The 19,686-nt window shown below is 45.6% G+C and overlaps 1 protein-coding gene across 2 annotated transcripts in view; it reads left to right on the plus strand.

Annotated features, from left to right (window-relative positions):
- si:ch211-236l14.4 (SITS-binding protein) overlaps positions 1-19,686 on the plus strand; it is a 45,851-nt gene that overhangs the window by 14,329 nt on the left and 11,836 nt on the right. For both annotated transcript variants that reach the window (XM_060061531.1, XM_060061532.1), the window contains 2 exons: positions 10,965-11,172; positions 11,638-11,788. In XM_060061531.1, the coding sequence (XP_059917514.1) occupies positions 10,965-11,172; positions 11,638-11,788 (359 nt within the window). The remainder of the gene's footprint in view (positions 1-10,964; positions 11,173-11,637; positions 11,789-19,686) is intronic.

A 19,686-nucleotide genomic window follows, 5' to 3' on the forward strand; every position in this document is an offset into this window, starting at 1 on the left:
GGAAAAGTCTGAGTAGGAGACGTGGACGCATGAACCCGAGAACGCATGAACCCGTAGAACTGTGAGAAAACACCGTCTCGAGTAATATGTTAAAATAAGGATGAAATCTCCCAGCTCTGAGAGAGCACACTAATCTTTTTGAAATATCGAGCGAGTTGGAGTGGCCTACACGCGTAAATAATTGTAATAGGCCTACACCAACATTGTTAACTGTCATACGTAGCTAAACGAGCAAATGAAAAATTAAATACCAACGCGACTGAAGCTATTAACAATAAGACTATAAATAATCATATAAAATGATACCATAATGTACCCGTTCTTTGTCTTTGGATCTTTTGAATAAATAAGGATATGTGAATCGCATTGCGAGCAGAGGAACGTGAGAGTTAGTGAGCAGCAGCTGAACCAATCTAAAAGGCCCTTAGTCAATAAAAACCTTTTAGTAATAATCAGTTACCACAGTGCCTAAAACCCATCAACTTCATTCATGTTAAAGTGAAGGGAAAAACCTCAGACACAAGGAGTTAACCAAACAGTGCACGGTATAAAGATAATTATGAACCTTTGATTGCGAACGTAGAGTTCTGTGTTGTACCACACCGACGTGTGCAACGAACTCAACGAATTCAACCGGATGTAAAATCTGTATGCTGTGGAAGACCACCTTCCCAGCCGTTTTGACGCTGCTTTGTTATCGCAAAACATGGTTAGACGTTAACACCGCCATGCTTTGCCCCACAGAACGCTAGCTGCTGCGATAGGGTAAAGCTCGAACAGCGCAGACGACTCTGACCCGAGGGCGAACGTACCAGCTTAGACTGGCCATCCCTCAGCAAACCATTGCCCTTGGAAGAAACCCCCTAACCCAACCGAGGGAGCCGCATCCTGAAGCTGGACTGGTAGAGCTGTGAGAGAAAATACGCTGCGGGGGATAACGCGGGGACTGCAGTAGCCATGGTAGCAGGGCACGTGCAAGGTGCGTAGCCTGTGAAGGCGGAGGAAGCCGAGCCTGATGGTTGCTGGAAGTAGAAAGGCGCCGTGGCGACCGACGACAGCGGGTTGGGGCCTGGACCCGTCCGGGAGTTCCGCATGGCGTTTCGACGGCGTCCATCCTGGCGCCAATGCTTTGCACCAACTCGGCGAGGGTTTGTAGAACCGGGCGGATGTCCGTGTTGGGAACTTGTTGGTGGTGTTGTTGAGGATACCGGGGACCGAAAAGAACGGCTTTCTTCGCTCGCTTGCCGGGACCAGAAGTAGTAGGCCGACCAGCACGAATCCGAAGTTATAACCTCTTGGTGTGTATAGCAACTAAGCGACGAGATATGCGAGATAATCAGAAGCACAGTAAAGCAGCAGCATGCGTCGAACGAAGACCTGAGCAGCAAAGACATATGTTAGACTACTCTTTATAGAGCAGGTGTAGGCAGGTGATTGGTAGCTGGTGATTGGTGATTGGCGGCCAGCCGCGCGTGATTTGAGTCCTCCTGGTAGAACTACCAGCAAGCTTAACATTTGTACGTCATGAGCGACTTGAGCGACCAAAGCGAACAGAAATATTTGCAGCGAAACTTTATGAGCGACTGGTGTGGACGTACAGATTCGTGTGGACGCCTGAAACGCAAACAATGACGTCATTGCCCCCCCCAGCTGGGTGACGTCAGAGTTGTGTTGATTTTTTTTTTTTATAATTTTTTTTTTTTGTTTTTGCAGCTTTAAATACAGCCCCTTGATAAATGTAATTACTAACTGTACATTAAAAAGTATTTCTGCTCAAACCAACACAGGGAGGGCAAAACACATCGGACCAAAGTGACTCCAATCAGGACAACTGTCTCAGCGTTGCTAGGAAGCCACTCCCAGCAGAATGCGCGCATAAGCTCAGACAAGCTCAGGCAGGGAAACAGCAATACCCAAAGCTGATTGGATGATGGATCAGTCATTCAGGCACACCTGTGATCACCTGTCCTGTGAGGGAGCAGGCTGGTGGTCCTCTGATGGGTCTGATTGTGTTGCTTGATGAGTTGACCTGGATAGATTGAAAGACAATAGCATAATTTGTCAGATTCTTGAAGGAGTTTAATGGATAATACCGTATTTTAAGAATTAAATATACATAACGTTATCATCTATTAAAATGATCTAATCTAATCTGGGGCGGGTTTGAAACGGTGACCAGATGACAAAGAGGGCTGCCACCTCTGTGGCACGGTCTGTTGCATCACTATTGCAACAGTATTAGACTAACTGCATGTTATATTTATCTCAAAGAAGATCAAATAACTGCACTCAAAGGTTGGTGAGTGCTGATGAGAAGGCTGTGTTTGCCGTCAGATGTTTCGTTGTTCTAATTGATTGTAGGTCTAATTGATTGTAGGTCTATCTGATTGGTCAAGAGGCATTTGGGTCGCGACTGTTGATAACATCCTTCGAATTAGAAAATTAAGTGAGAGTGAATGAATCAATGAACTGACTCTGGGGGCCCTATCTTGCATCCGGCGCAATTGACTTTCTCACTGGCGCATGTGTCGATGCTAATTTGCAACTTGGGCAGAGCGTTCTTTTTAGGGTTGCCGCGGTATACGGTATTACCGGTGTTGAGGCCAACACCGTTTACTCGGTGTTGCACACCGGCAACACAAGTTTATTTTTAGAAAACAAATTCAGTAAAAATGAATAATATAATTATAATTAAGAAAATTTAAATGTGTAGAATAGGCCACAGTTCTGCTCTGTGCTGGAGATTTGTCGCGCCGAGAATTGACGTGCTTCCTTACAAGACCGGTAAACATAGCAACGCCGGTAAACAAACCCTGCGAACCCCAATCCCTACGTGAGCTCCCCGCGCTACGGCCATCCGGAGGCGCACAGAGCTTTTGGCCGTGATATTATGATATGTAAAATTATATTATACTATTATATATAGAACGTTATAAGACGCCGAGAATTGGCGCGCTACCAGCCGCTGTCACCGAGTGTGAGAGGAGAGTTGACGGAGAAGATGGCGGTTTCAAAGTTAATACCGTTTATACCGGTAATACCGGTATAAACGGTTGTTGACACGAGCGTATTACTCGGTGTGAAAATGTCCACACCGCGGCAACCCTAGTTCTTTTCCTCCTGCGCCACGCAACGTTAAATTAGGGAATGATCTTGCGCCTCAAGGGGCGGTTCGGCGAAGGAGGAGGCGTGTTCTGGCGCAAACGTTCCCTGGTGCTATTTTGCAGTTTCAGAAATCACACAAACCAGGTAATACCTGGTTTCAAGTCAGTGGCGCGTTGTTCAGATGCTACTTTAAGGGCGCATCCATAATGTTGCTTGTGCACCTCGCGCATACACTTTGCTTCTCTCATCTACCTAGCCACACATTCTTGGTAAATTATTTGGGAAAGAACAGCTGATACAGCGGTAATAAGTTGTACTTTTAAATCAATGCATCTGCAAACACCATACAGCACACACATATTTTCTTGACAGAGACATTATGTACTTTTTGGGATTGATGAGTATTTGATCGTGAGAAAACATTGTTTTACCGCGAGTGAGTGTTAAAATAATTAATGAATGCGGGTTCGCATGTGTGCATCCATCTGTTTAAACACACGCAAACTAAACATGTAACACATAATACAGTCCATGGCAATGTATATTAACGGGGGGACACATGCATATTAGGAACACAAGTCAATAACGATAATGCATACAATACCGATAAGAAACAATGTTTATAATGTATTGCGTGTATCATTAAATAGAACCACAGTTACCGCATATCTTATGTGCGTTAAGTTTTCTTTGCCAAAATGTATTTGAGGAATCAGTATTTCAGAAGCTGTGTAAGAAAACCTTATTCCATGTGTGAATTAGGCCATATTATTTGGCCATAAACTGAGCCATTTGAAGATTGAAATTCACATGCATCTGTCTCATCGGAGACTGCAGACGCGCTGTCAAAATATGAACTCGTCAGATTCAAAAGCGCTCATGGCTCTTAAAGGGGATTGGAGCTGGCACTCTCATTGGTTTATTGCACATTACGCCCCAAACCACACCTACGGGAATTAGGCTACTTCAGACTCAAAAAGGCGCAAAAAAATTTGCGCTGGTAAAAAAGGAACATCGGCATAGAACCGCCCACAAAGCTACCTGCGCTTGGCGCTTCTCACTTGAGTTTCAGACCGTTAAAATAGGGCCCATATGTTCTGATCGGCTTCAGGGTCATGCTGGACAGCAGTCTGGGTGTTTGTATGGAGACCAGAAGCATATGATCTTATGGCTGACACTCTTCATGTGACATCATTGGGCATGTGACTCATTTCCACAGAGCTACCATAAGACAGAATCTTTGTTGGTGTGTACCTAACTGTGGTGCAAGCCTAAACTGTATTTTCTTCATCTTAATTTCTCCTCACCCTGGACCCTGCCTCCGGACCGCACGTCATCGCCCTAAGCAGAAGTCCGCAGAATTTGTAGCTCTGAGTGTCATCACACGCTGCACTGTAAGATGAAGTTCAGGAAACAGATCATTGTCCTCATCCGTCCAGCCGTTCAGATCCTCACAAGCAACGGATTGATTTTAATACACGCTAACGTTGTGTCTAACGAAGAGTGTATTGACGCGATCAGCGATTCAATTGATTAGTAAATAGGACACACACATCAACAAACAAAAACAAACAAACACACAGAAACACAACATCTTGTTTTTATCATTTTATAATGATTTAAATTATTGAGCCCTTAATTGGCTGTGTTTACCACAATGGCACAACACTGATCAGGGTCACAAAGAAAGGGGGTTACTGTCCAGAAGTCGCCATGGTTACCACCCAGAGACAAACACATACATCGCTGTAGCTAAAGTTACCAGAGCAAGCATGGAGATAATATTTGGACTGTGATAGCTATTCATGACAGAGAGAACTCCTGGACAGAGAGAGAGAGAGAGAAAGAGAGAGAGAGAGAGAGAGAGAGAGAGAGAGAGAGAGAGAGAGAGAGAGAGAGAGAGAGAGAGAGAGAGAGAGAGAGAGAGAGCGAGAGAGAGAGAGAGAGAGAGAGAGAGAGAGAGAGAGAGAGAGAGAGAGAGAGAGAAAACGGAGAGAGGACTGCGTTGTATGGGTCTTGTGTTAAGCGCCAGCCGGGGAAAGAGAGTGAAGGATAAAAAGGAATGCCCCACAGCAGTGCAGTACAGTAGGGTGACATATGAGATGGATGCCAACTGTTGGTTCTTTCCGTGGGCCCACCTGTCTCTAAACGTACCATATTCCCGAGCTGCTGGGGACAGCTTGAATGGTGCCGAAACCACACGCCGGGGACATGAAATCCCATTAACATCCAACGCTGAACGCACTTCCACCCAGTCCAGGTCTGAGCTTCTACTGTCTGAAGCCTTTAGGTTGAATTGAATCAGAACATGATAATGCTGATTTTAATCTAGATCAATCGCAAAATCAAAATTAGCTGGAAAACTCCAGCTAATGGGGTCCGTGTGATCCCGATGGATAGGAACCCTGTGTGATCATGGTTAGTACCGTCGTTTTGGAGGAGCGATATAATGAGTGCGTTATGCTAAGTGTCTGAGAAGCTTGACCCTCTCATACACCCCACACATCCACCCTCACCATGACCAGAGCTCCACACATCCACCCTCACCCAGATGTGTTTGTATGCAGAACAGTGATTAGGGAAATCCCGGGTGGGTGCATGTTGATCAGAACATAGTCCAGACTGACATCGTCCGGATGAAGGCATGTGGGCACAGCACCACAGGCAAGACTTGTTATTCACGTCAACAAACTTTATTTTCTTCAATATTAATAATATGAACAACAATAATTGTTATTATAATAATAATTACAATAAAATCTAGCTACAACTTGGTTACATCACCTCCACTGCTTCAAGGGAGGTTCCAAAAGAGAAAGTTAGACGGCGCAGTTGATAGTTTCATCACCTGGTATTCTTTAAAAGCTCCCATGGCATACTTCTTTATGGATGCTTTAATACAGATATTAGTGGGCCCCTAACACAGTATTTGAAGACGTTCCCGAAATACGGGTCGGGTAACGGGCCAAATATTAACGGGTCCGGACGGGGACAGGTCTCAAACAGTGGACCAGTGCAGGACTCTAGCCTAGGCAATTGGAAATAAAAAAATAAAAAAATAAAAAAAGCAGAGTTTATTGGGCCGCATTTGGGCGCGTTGGTTGGGTCCGCACGAGAAAGTATCTCTAAAGGAATTGTAGCCCAAACAGTCGCATGGTAGGATATCCATAGATCTGGTAGGTCAGATGGTTTTCCACATCAGCTGAGCAACGATGCTGTCCATGATGCTGACAATGTCCAGCACCAGATCCGCCCCGTCACCCGTGAAAATATCAAAATGAAATCCGCACCCGCCGATACCCGTTAATATTTGGCCCATTACCCGACCTGTGCCCGCGATAAATCACACACAAGCAAAATCCTTCAAATTAATGTGCTTTATTTTTATCTCGCACTATTGGAGCATGTGTTCCCTCGCGCTCGTTCTCCTCGCTAGTCCGCTAACTGATGTCACACCCACACACACACACACACACACATACACACACACACACACACACAGCCAGTGATATGCGTACGAGATGGGCCTACTTTCTCGTGCTCACAAGATACTTTCGAGTGAGCACCAGATACTTTCTCGTGCTCACAAGAAACGTAAAGAAAAATAAAAATACCCCATGTCCCTTTATGGGTTCCGTACTTTTCTGTTGTGACAATAAAAAAATAAAGTAAAACTGACATACCTTATTATTTTAGTGAGGACTCATAAATAACTACATTTAACCAATTTTAGTGAAATCTGTTCATGTTTTGTAACAGGTTACTGGAATTTCTTTTTAAAATACACATCGGCCGATATATCTGAATATCGGATTTTTAATCACCAAATATTTGTATCGGTATCGGCTATAAAAATCTTTTATAGGTCGGGCTCTAGCAACAATCCCTTCTCCATTTTGTGGTTCATGTATTTCAGGGAATCAAAGTCAAAGTTCCATTCCCCCATTTACTTCGCAACCATGGTTGAGATAGGAGTAGGAGTAGGACTAGGAGTCTCGTTGTGTAAATACCGGAGACGTCAGAGAGTCCGACGTGTTCTGTGCCATAACACCAACAGCAGAACAGTTATCCAAATAACAAAGAAATGTACAACACTTGCGTTAATTCCTGGAGCTCTATATCTAAATAATATCATATAATACGTAGATACCTATATCATATAATACATATTATCACGGCCAAAAGCTGTGTGCGCCTCCAGACGATATTATGAATCTCAAACGACAGTGTCGGGTTCTCCGACGTCTCTGGCTCTTCCCGTCCACATCAATCTGAAGTAGACTGAACCACGACATGGAGGAGAAAGGGATTGTTGCCAGCGATTGTCTCCCGCCGGAGCCTTGCTGCCGAGGGACCACCGCCAGCGGGCAGCGCCGAAGCCGTGGTCCCTCGCAGTGGGCAGCGGGAAGCAGGGCTCAAGCGGGAGACAATGGCGGGCAACCATCCCTTTCTCCTCCATGTCGTGGTTCATGTTCTTCTGGGAGTCAAAGCCAAAGTTCCTTTCCCCCAATTCCTTCTCAACCATGGCTGAGATAACCCCCACTACAAGTCTCGTTGTGGAAATACCAGAGACGAGAGTCTGATGTGTTATACTCCATAACACCAACAGCAGAACGGTTATCCAAATAACAAAGAAGTTTACAACACTTGCGTTAGTGTGTGTGATCACACACGCACACACACACACACACATGTGGCGCTCGCACGGTCGTAGAACATTGTCTCATTGGCGGGCCGAATTCTCTGGGCGGGCAAGGCAGAGCAAGGGGAGGTGACTTGGCCCCTTATGACGACATATGGGGCCACGTTCCAATTCAGCGCGCCTGAGCTTCCATTTTTTCAAAGGCGAGCTGGATACCTAGTGCTCGTTTTACACCGAACGCAAGTTTTAGCCACTGGGGGACGATAGGCAGGCTAGGGGAACTCATATTAATGTTAGAAAACCTCATAAAGTCTTATTCTCATGCTATGGGACCTTTAATCTGACTGATCGGAAACGGAAAATCAGCATCCACCCATAACCGTCATTCGTTTCCCTTGGTTGGATGTGCTTGAGAGCAAGTTTCCCTTGCAAAGGAAATGTATCTTGGTAGAAGATGGGAGATCACACATTTTGAGATTTCATTGATGACTTTGTTGGTGAAGGCTGTAGGTATGAGAGCATCATGGAAACGGGTATAAGAAATAGGGAGAGGGGGGGGGACTGTGGTCACATGGCATGCAGCCCGAGCTTGTATCACCCCCTCCATCCTTCAGTCAGCCTGGCTCTTTACCTTTGAACTCTGGGACGGGTCACGAGGCTATCAGCAGTCTGAGAGAAAGAGAAAGAGAGAGAGAGAGAGAGTAAATCCACGTGTCTTGTTTAAGAGTTTGGCTTTGGACTTGAGAATCCAAATACATTTTATTTATCAGAACGTGTGTCCAAAACTTCTTCCAAACTTTATTGGGAGAAGTTTTTTCTAAAAGACAACTTTGTTTTTAATTTTCTTTTACATTCTGCATGAAGGGGACTGGACTTGCCAAGCAAAAGCAAGCAAGGCCCTCACATCTGAAAAGATTCATTTCACAGCTGCTTATATATTTTTTAATAAACCCAGAGGTTGTGACTTAATACCTTCAGAAGGGATAGTAGAGGTGTCACAGCTATCTGTTTGACATTATGCCTTCACGCAAACTCCCCGTCGGACACCCATGTAGGACACCCTCTCCGGCTACAGGATGTAGGATATTTTCCTGACTCTGAATCTGACTGATTCAGTGCATTACTGTTGGTCCTGCATTCTGCTGGTCTCTGCCTCATCGTGTCTCATCAGAGGAGCTTGAAACTGTCCAAACTGGGAATGAGAGCAGTCCGTCTGGCCTGGATATGGCTCACATACCAGGAGAGATCCCTGGATCGGTTTTCCGTCTCTGAGATCTTGTTAAGGTGGTCATAACTGATTGGGTCAAAAGGTTGGAAGGCTAGGCTCAGCTAGGTTAGGCTAGGCTCTACGAGGACATGCTACGCTAGTATATACTTGGCCAGGTCGACAGGTGTCTATAGATGAAGGATTTGTTTCTTTATACGGGGTCAGTGGCCAAGCTGGCATGGAAGAGGGCCATGCAGAGGGGAAGGTATAGCGAGCAGGGGCTGAAGGGTAGCAGGGGACGTTGGGAGACGGTGGGACTTGGGAAGGGGTGAGAGGAAGGCAGCAAGGGGGTAAGGAATGGGAGGAGGTAACTTGAGAGTGGGCTGGCATTCCTCTCAGGGCAGATACATCTGTGAACATAATTATCTGCTACACATAATCTCAAACAGTCCGTGATACTCAGGCTAGTAGTGCAGGGCTCGGGTTGACACAGACTCAGTTGGCATTGGAAGCATTAAAGTATTGAAGACGATTCATCTGATTTTTGTCCCCCAGCTTTGTTTACCACAGTAATATAATGTGAGATTGGTTGATTTGTATGAACATAATTTTTTTTAACTTGTATGTTCATGTAAACAGACTAGTATTCAGTTACATGAAGATACAAGTTAATATATCAAGTTAGACTAAATGAACTTTTTTGCGTCTTTTTTTTATGTTTTAGCAGTGGCTTCATTGTGACTGCGCCTCACTATTTGTCTTTATATTGTTGTTGTTTTTTGCTTGTTGTTAAAGTGCCCTGTAGCTAATGTGTGTGTGCTGTGGTGTGCGTTCATGTGTTTGTGTGCGAGTGCGTGTGCGTCCTCTACGGAGGGCAAACAATAAGCAATGACTTTGACCTAGTATTCCAGTGCTGCCCCTTTCCTTGCACTGCCTGGTGCTCCCCAGATCTTTCAGAGTTCTCGGTAAACAGACACTCCACCAGCGCTGGTGTGGAGCGACAGTAAACTCATCCAACCACATACTCCTCAGGCTCCTTCTGGAGGAGCTTGTCAGGTGATACCGCTGACCCAGGCTACACTCTGCCTCTGTGCCGGCTCCGTTCTCGCTTACACTCTCACGCTATGTCACATCAATGACATCTGCCATTGCCAATCACATCCTAAGGCCAATAGCGCCTCACTTTTTTCTTAAAGTGAAGGGAAAAACTGGGTCTTTCTGGAGTTTGCTAGGTCGAACAAGAAAATATATAACATCTGTAAACTGATCGAAAGCACAGGCTTGTTCAGGTCACAGCGTTTCAAAATGGGTGCTACGAGTTTCCATAAATTGTGTAGCGGACTCATTCAGACTTATCTGAACCCGTGGTTTCGGTACTGTACTGCACACAAAAACATCTTATTTGTCAAACTGTCTTGCTACATTTTGATCTGCAGCAATGCTTTATTCCTTAAATGTTTGGGCGCCCAAATGTTGTATTTACGTTGACAATTCCTCCTTCTGTAGAACTAGCACCGGCTTAATCTTTCTGGAGGTCTTTGGCAGTGTAAGGGATTCCTCTTGTCTTGCTGTCTATTTATAGGTTATCCAGTTATGATTCTGTTCATACAGCCTTGGATGTTGCACATGCTTAACTGTTCCATCACTGTGCAGCCACTAATTGGATGTTCCAGCTCCTGGCTACAGCTCATTAGTAGAATTAAACATTCAATTTTCAAGAAAATTTGAATAGGGCGTATCAGAACAGATTATGTGTTATTATTTAACGCTATTTAACAGGATTTTGCAAATGTGCGCACCTTGGCAAACACACTAACGCACCTTTGACATAACCTGTTTAACTACAATCTACAAACATGAATCTGGTTCATGATTTTGTTTTGTTTAATTTGTCAAAATGAAGATGTTATTATCCAAAGCTGATATGAATAAGGCTGAGAGCAGCCTAAGCGTCCAATCCACATTCACACTCCACTTCATGACTGGATCTGTTTCCTTACGTCCTCCAAGGTGTCGCCGTGCTGCTCTCCCCAGACATCCCGGTCCAGCTGGGGCTGGAGAGCAGGCAGCAGTTCTGCCTCCAGACGCTGCCCGGCATGGAGCGCCTTCCTCTGCAGTACAGCGTGTGTGTGGCCCGCCATGTCAAGGCCGTCCACCAGGAGGCAGCTTCACAGCTCTCCCAGCAAAGCAGGGAGCTGCCGAACATGAGAACGCTCTGGTGGGTCTCCGTGCCTCTTGACATAGAAAGGACATAACAATCAGCTTCTTTTGAACCCATGGACACGACATAGTGACTTAGAGGCATCTGATCCCATTGCAGGGCTCCTTATCTTGTGTATGTGCAACATGTCAAAATAAATAATAAAAATAAATCGAAGAGCCTTTTAATGGATATTTAAATATTATGTAAAACCATATTTCTTGCTAATTTCTATATTCACATTTTACTGCATTAAATGCATTATTTTTGGTACATATGCAAATGTTTTGGTATATGTTTTATTTATTTTTATAATGCAACTGCAATTGTCCTCAGATTGTAATGCCTTGCAGTTATTTTTCTTCTATTCTTTCCGGGATGTTTGTTCCTTTAATTGCTCTTCCTACTATAATCCAGAGTTTGGCGTAATGAGTAATTTCCTAATTAGACCAACATCAATAAAGAGATTTGATATTTTTTTAGGTTACCTTTCTGGAATTTTCTAGCCAGTGTGGACTCGGGTGTGAAGGTGGAGAGGGAACTGAGAACCTTCTCAAACCGCCTCAGGAGACACCATCTGAGTGAGGGGGTCATCAGCCTCAGCGAACATTCCACCACCCTCCTCGCCGACATGGTATGTTCCGTCATACATCAACCAGCCTCCACAATTTGTGTTTGGGATCCAGCCTTCATGAGTTTGAAATCCAGATTGGAGGATTTCATTGTGAGAACCTCCTGGTTCTTTGAGTCCTCCTCAAAGGACAAGGCTAACGTCTTGATGATGAGTTCTGTCTGTGTCTTTGTGTGCCATAGAAAGTATGGCAAAAAATGAATGAGGATGATGCTGCGTATTTAATTTCCTATAGACTTTATTGTATCATACACCATCAAGGTGTATGATTAACGTTACAACCATGGGCGTCAGTTTGGTTTGAAATGTGCTGGGGACAGAGACGCATTCCGAAGTGCATTTTCAGAAGTGCTGGGTACAATGAGGATGCACTCTTTTTTCTCTCTTTAGTGCAGGTAACGAAAAGTTCTGATAGATGGTATACCCATGTAGCTAATTACAAAGGAATAAAATGTATACAAAATCTGTCTGGCACCTTTTATGAAGAAAACGTTTCCAAAAAGCATCAGACATATGACCCACTATGTTCTGCTCCATGTATCCAATGTTGACAAAATGAGATGACATGGCTAAGCTACCAACATAAACAAGAGGAGCTATGAAAGGAAATTAACTGCATGTTTAAGTTCAGAAGGAGCAAACGTGTGGCTACACACAGCACTACAAAGGTCATCAAGATTGAAAAATAAAAATATATTTGTTGCACAGCTGAATGCTGTATCAAATCATGTACTGGCTGTTCTCAATTCACAACACGCATTCCATCCAATCTAGCCTACATCAGGCGTTCTGACAAAAACTCTGACCAAAAGTCACTTTTTGTCAACAAGAGACCGACTATCCACCGACTATCAGTTGCAAGTTAAAACAGCCTGTTACGGTTTGCGGAAAGATTAGTTTGGACCCCGGATGCAGAGACAGAGACAGTACGGACAATCCACGGTTTATTGTCAAAAAAGAGGAACTCAAAAGATATCCAGCGGGCAAGACGAAGACAGGAGCGGGTAGGCATAGCTGGCGGAGGCACCGGAGAATGCTGTGGTCCGGTGGTAATCCGCTGGCGAGGAACTGGCTACTGGCGAAAAGATAACACGTCGTTTAGGAATCACAAAATCAGGTCAGAGTATCGAAGGTCGATGTACACTCGTCAGCCAAAGTACCGAATGAGACGGAATAATCTGGTGCCGACGAGAAGTCCCCGCCAGGCTTAAGAAAGAGTATGTGATTAGTTGATTAGGTCCAGGTGTGCCACGTTGTGGTGCCCAGCTCCGCTCGCCACGCCCCGCACCTGTCTAAGAACCAATGCCTGTGGAGCAAATCATAGAGCAACCGTGACAGTACCCCCCCCCCCCCCCCTCAACGGATGCCTCCTGGCGGCCCACCAGGCTTCTCTGGAAAACGTTCATAAAATTCCCTGATAAGCTCAGGATCCAAAATAAAGGATCGGGAGACCCACGGCTCTTCCGGCCCGTACCCCTCCCAGTCCACCAGAAACTGGAACCCCCTACCCCGTCTGCGTACATCCAACAATTCCCGGACAGAATAGACCGCGTGGTCATCGATGAGCCGGGGGGGTGGAGGGGGTTCAGCCGGAGGATTGAGAATGCTGGCAGAAACAGGCTTTAGAAGTGAAACGTGGAAGACTGGATGGACGTTGAGCGCAGGGGGTAGCTTGAGCTTGATAGCACACGGATTAATGATACCCGAAATCACATACGGACCAATGTACTTAGGTGTCAGCTTATTACACTCAGTCTGAAGGGGCAGGTCCCGAGAGGAGAGCCAGACGCTCTGCCCCACCTGGTAGTCGGGAGCAGGAGTGCGGTGACGGTCCGCCAGCTGCCGGTTCCGGGCCGCCGTGCACGTGAGTGCCTCCCTCGCTTCGCGCCACACCCGGCGGATGCGTCGGAGATGTTCCTGGACTGACGGACCGCCACCTCTGTCTCCTGCACCGGGAAGAGTGGGGGCTGGAAGCCCATAGACACATGGAAAGGAGACATACCTGTGGCGGAGCAGACCAGAGAGTTCCTTGCGTATTCGATCCACGGCAGATGAGTGGACCAGGAGACAGGGTGTTCGGCGGCGACGCAACGTAATGCCGACCCGAGGTCCTGGTTAGCTCGCTCCGTCTGGCCGTTAGTCTGTGGGTGGTAGCCGGAAGAGAGGCTGGCCGACACCCCTAACGCCTGACAAAACGCCTTCCAAACTCGTGAGGAGAACTGCGGTCCCCGGTCCGACACAATGTCCTGGGGGATACCGTGGAGCCGGAACACGTGCAAGACCAGCAGGTTCGCTGTCTCCAGAGCTGAGGGGAGTTTTGAAAGTGGAACAAAATGCACAGCCTTGCAAAAACGATCGACAATAGTCAGTACGACCGTATTACCGTCTGAGGGCGGGAGACCAGTCACGAAGTCCACAGCTATGTGGGCACAGATGGAACAGGCAGCCACGAAACCCTTGGTGTCGGCAGCCATGGAGGACCACCAAAACCGCTGTCGGAGGAGAGAGCAGGGTAGCCGCGGGGTCTTAAAAGTCTAAAAAATGTCTTAAATTTCATGTTCCTAAATTAAGGCCTTAAAAAGTCTTAAATTGCGTTACCCAAGTCTTAATTTTTTAAAGATGGTCTTAAATTTCCTACTAGGATATGTTTTCGTAGTCAACCGGAGTGTAACACAAGGGGAAAATGGGGGGCGTTTTGCGTATCGGGGGTTTTGCGTAACGTCAGAGAACGTCTCATTTATTGGAGTATGCGCGAACAATACTTTGGGTTTTCGCGCGGCAATCTCAACAAACATAATCAGTCGAGAGGAGACGCCACATCATGGGGAAGCAGGGCTCTCAAGTCTCACGCATTCGGCGTGAGACACGCAATTCGACCCATGCACACGCTCACACGCCACACTTCGTATTTCTCACGCAGAGAAATTACCAGGATAGCGCCCACCAACTTGCGCCACTATTTAACAGTGGAACAGGTAGGAATCAAATGGGTTCCCCTTACGAAGGGTGACCAGACGTCCTCTTTTGCCCAGACATGCCCTCTTTTTGAGACACATGTGTCCGGGTGGAATTTCAAAATCGTCCGGGATTTTATTAAAGCCTCATACATGTTCACATTGAATTTGCGTTGCGTTCCTCTGGGTCGGTCACAAACTACTTAAGCTACGCCCTCCCCACCTCAGTTCTGTTCGCTTTGCATTGCTGGAAGTGAGTAGGGGGAGTGGTTAAGTAGAGCCTTCAGATTGGACGGTTTGACTTTAGAGTTACCGTCATGTTTTGTATTTTTTTTTTGTTGCCATTATTGTTTTATAGGGACAAACATTAACAAATTTATCCTACAGGGGATTGATAAAGTTCTATCTATTGAACAGAAAGAAACACTTGGTCATACTTTACACACTTTACCACAGCATTGGCCTACTGAATGCCACAGATATATTTTAAGCATTGGACTGAATGCCACATAAATATATAATTATGTTTTTGCACGTTTGCAACGTTTAAAAGTTCAGGGAAAAGTATAGCCTCTACTGGTGTTGCTTAGGCCAATATCCTTTTGAGGCAGTGTTGTTTCCGAATATTAGTGTTAAGGGCCAATAATGCTTACTATCATACATTAGTCACCATGTCTGTGGACGGGTTAGGGTTCGGGCTGGCTCCATACATTACGAAGGAGTTAGTAAAAGAGGTCAACGAGGCAAGTGGTGGATTCATTGAAATGGTTGAGGAAATTTGAATGCTGAGAAACCAGCAATTTGAAAAGAGTTTGTTTGTTTATATTTTATATTGTGTGTTGAAAGTTTGATATTTAAACCAAAAATACAGCTACACTTTCACACCATCACTTTGTGTATTGTTTTTTTAATCTTTTATTATCATTTCTGGGTACATGGTCTTAAGAGACATCAGGCCTCTAGACTTTGAGTTAGGCCCTCAGTTTGGCTCTTTGATTGGTGAGTGCACACTTATCCTTTGGCACATTCATTAATGTATTGACATGAATGTTTCATATGTTCCAAAAAATACATGAACATATGCACGACCGTGTTTTACGACTGCTTAATGGGTGCGATGTAGGTCTTAATTTTCATTGAAGTGGTCTTAAAAAAGTCTAAAAAAAGTCTTAAATTTGGGTTGATCAAACCTGGGGAAACCCTGAGAGAGAGACAGCGGAGAAACCCTGGATGGCAGGCAACTCTGGACTCGTGCCCGCACTGGTGAACGGCCGTGTGGGCTACCGGGGGAACAAACATCCGACCCAGAGGGCAACCCTCGGGGGTAGGTAGTCCTTGCTGGGCGTCCAGCACTACCCGCTCAATCTCCCATCGGGCTGCCCCGATGACACAGGCGGGAGAGAGAATCCTTTCCTCCACCGACTGCAACACCGGGGAGTCGTACTGGTGAGAGAGAGCGTCGGCCTTGCCGTTCTTGGAACCAGGACGGTAGGTGAGGTTAAAACGAAAACGACCCAGGAAGAGAGCCCAACATGCCTGGTGGGAGTTCAGCCTACGGGCGTCTGGATGTAGGCCAGGTTCCGATGGTCCGTCCACACGATAAAGGGATGCGCCGCTCCCTCCAACCAGTGCCTCCAGCAGTCATAGGGACGGTGAGGGGGCAGGGACTGGGCCCTATCTCTACTAAATACCTCCTGGAGGTCATTGTAAGTGGAGGGAACTCCAGAGAGGTCAATGGGGTCAGGTGAATGAGGGGCAACGGCACACTTACTAGGGGGCGTGGCAGACCGAAGGCAGTGAGAGTGACAAAAAGTGCTCCAGCTGACTAAGGATGAGGTGGACCAGTCAATGTGGGGGTTATGCAATCTCAGCCAGGAAAGGCCGAGCACAAAGGGGGACGTGGGGGAGGGAATAAAAAAAAAAAACTAATTAATTCCTGATGGTTGCCCGAGAGCAGGAGCGAAACAGGAGTGGTCCGGTGGGTAACCCGAGCCAAGAGGCGGCCATCCAAGGCAAAGACCTCCTTGGGCTCAGGGAGTAAGTCCAGTCTCAGCTGGGCCTGAGAACAAAGAGAAAATTTTTCATCAGAACCCGAGTCAATAAAAACAAAAAAATACTTGAAATGCTGAAGACCAGGTAACTGACCCGGAACTAGGATCCGCGTGGGGGAACCCGGAGGACCGGCTACTCACCAGCGGCCCCCTGGAAGCTGGTGAGCTTGCCCTTTTACTGTCTGTGGGCATGCGTCAAGAGAATGACCCCCCTCCCCACAGTAACGACTGAGATTGTTCCTAGTACGGCGGCGACGTTCTGCAGAGGACAACCGCATTCTCCCCACCTGCATGGGCTCGGGCCCGAGTCCTACATCGATGGAAGAAGCGTTGGGAGCAGAACGAGACATTGGGTTAGACCGGGCGACCGGCCAACCGGCAGATCCAGAACCAACAGCGGCGGGCGGGGTGTCGGGATGATTGCGTCTCTCCCTCAGTCTCTCTCTTAATCGATTGTCCAAGCGGGAGGCTAAGTACTAGCAACCTGCTCTGGTGCTTTTTACCTATGTATTCAGGCTAAAATGACTTGATTGTCTGATGCCTCATCATTGCATCCCAGCCAAAGAGTATTGGTATTATTAGTATTGGCTACTTGCCAAAACGAAAAAATAACTTCACACAGTGTGTCTTTTTACAATGTATTTGTTATCATTCATACGTTGATCAGCAGAGAAATAGTTCGCCAAAGTCGTTGACTTCGATTAGCAACCGAATACGCTGGGGTTGATAAGTTACCGGACAAAATGCGGATCTATCTATCTATCTATCTATCTCTCTCTCTCTCTCTCTCTCTCTCTCTCTCTCTCTCTCTCTCTCTCTCTCTCTCTCTCTCTCTCTCTCTCTGTCTGTCTGTCTGTCTGTCTGTCTGTCTGTCTGTCTGTCTGTCTGTCTGTCTGTCTGTCTGTCTGTCTGTCTGTCTGTCTGTCTGTCTGTCTGTCTGTCTGTCTGTCTGTCTGTCCTTTATCCTCATCTATAGCTGATGGTGTGTTTCCTGAACTGTGGTACTGTACTCTGGCGTCAGGACTGTTGGTTAGGAGGGGATTAGGCTGCTGGTCAGAAAGGCCAGTGAAAGCAGTGTTCTTGTGGACGTCTACTCCAGGGGAACAGTGGGGAGAGGGAAGGATTACAGGTTCACTGGAATGTCACCAAGGAGGACAACATGTTTTTCACTTGGAGAACACATGTGTTCCTGGGTCTGGGGGTTCAATAGAAACAGCAGTAAACTGACAGTTTCTCTCACTTGCTTTGGCTCAGTTCATGAGTTTACATTCTCAAAGCTCTAGGTATATAGTGCAGCACCACACCATAGCTCATGTGCAAAAGGTCATAACTCACCTAAAACATTTAAATGATGCTTCAAAGCAAATTAATTGTCTCATATATAAAATGTTAATGCCCTCAAAATAAAAAGTTTCTTTAGTATTGTCAACAATTGTGGTCCAAATGTTTCCATGTTGTGTCAGCACTGGATGTGTTTCTTGCATCCACAATTCAATTGTGTCCTGATTATTCAGAGACGCAAAACGCTCTCTGAACTAGAATGTTTTCATTGAATGCTAACTGAGTGCTGTTTTCTACCAAACGTGTCCATGGAAATTGTTGCTGTATTTTAATTACGCAATCTAAGTTGCTTCTCTTACGCCACACTAAACAGAATACATTAAAAGCACACTATAATACAAAAATAGATACAAATAGGAAGGAAAATAATGTAGCCTTAATGGTGGAGTGCTAAACCAAGACACCATTGACCATCTGATAATGTACTCTTTGAAATTATTCAATACAGTAGTTTTCCGTTGAGAGTACATTAAATTAATTTGTTATTATACCATTAAATGTTTTTCACTGATAATGTTTGTGACTTGCCCTACTTGTGTGGGACTTGCCCCACCCTATTACACACCATGAGACCATAAACCAGACTCAAAGAAGTCCTTATGTGGATTATTTTAGATACAACTTTAGTTATACTTTAGCATCTAACCAAAAAGTGCATACATAAAATGTTATAAATAATAGTGTTGTGCTGTGAATTAATATTTTACAGGAACTGTGAATGTGTTAAATACTCTATACACTTATTTTCCCAGGCTGAGTTCATCACAGGTACGGGACTACAGAGTTTCCCAGAGTTCACCTCTCATGTTCCCATGACCTCCTCACCAGGTGTCCTGCCGCTAAGTAGGAGGGGAGAACACAACAGAAAAGACAGCGTCACGGTGAAACAGAATCTGTTTTCTCCTGCACACCGCTGGGTCCCAGGCTGTTGTATTGACGAGCAGATGTAGCTCCACCTCGTTCCCAGGAGCTCTGTGGTCCAGCGGTTTTGTTTGGAAAGTTAACGGTGGTCTGAGCAGCAGGGTTGTTGAGCAGCATCACAGTTGTGTGAACGGCATCAAAGCTATCGGTCTATTGCTTATTTTTAGTTTCACAAGCGTTTTTTATCTACCCGCCACACAACACTAAGAGAGTGTTTAGTCTCAATGTAGAAAGACTTGGGAGAATTAGTGCTCTCACATTCAGACATCCCATTACATAAAGTTAAGCTCCAATGTGCGTGTGTGATTGTCTTAATTGTTGAAATTGCACAACGTGTTTATCCCCACTAAACCGGATGGACCCCCCCTCCATAGTTTAACCTTGTGTTCCTAAGATGTTATGTAAGAATAAATCTCCTATTTGCAACCTGAATGCTTGCTAATCTGTCTGGAACGCCCCAACAGAGACTGCTCTGTGGCACGTTCTTTCCCCTGACAAGTGTACAATCAACTCATGGTTTTAATGCTTCTGGTCAAAATATCCATTGCCAATAACCCAGAAGGACATATCAATACATAATAAGAAAGAATAAGAAAGGCTAAGAAGCTCAATAGCTGAACGCTGCATGCAGCAC

The sequence above is a fragment of the Gadus macrocephalus genome, chromosome 9, assembly GCF_031168955.1.
Source record: "Gadus macrocephalus chromosome 9, ASM3116895v1".
Taxonomy (NCBI): domain Eukaryota; kingdom Metazoa; phylum Chordata; class Actinopteri; order Gadiformes; family Gadidae; genus Gadus; species Gadus macrocephalus.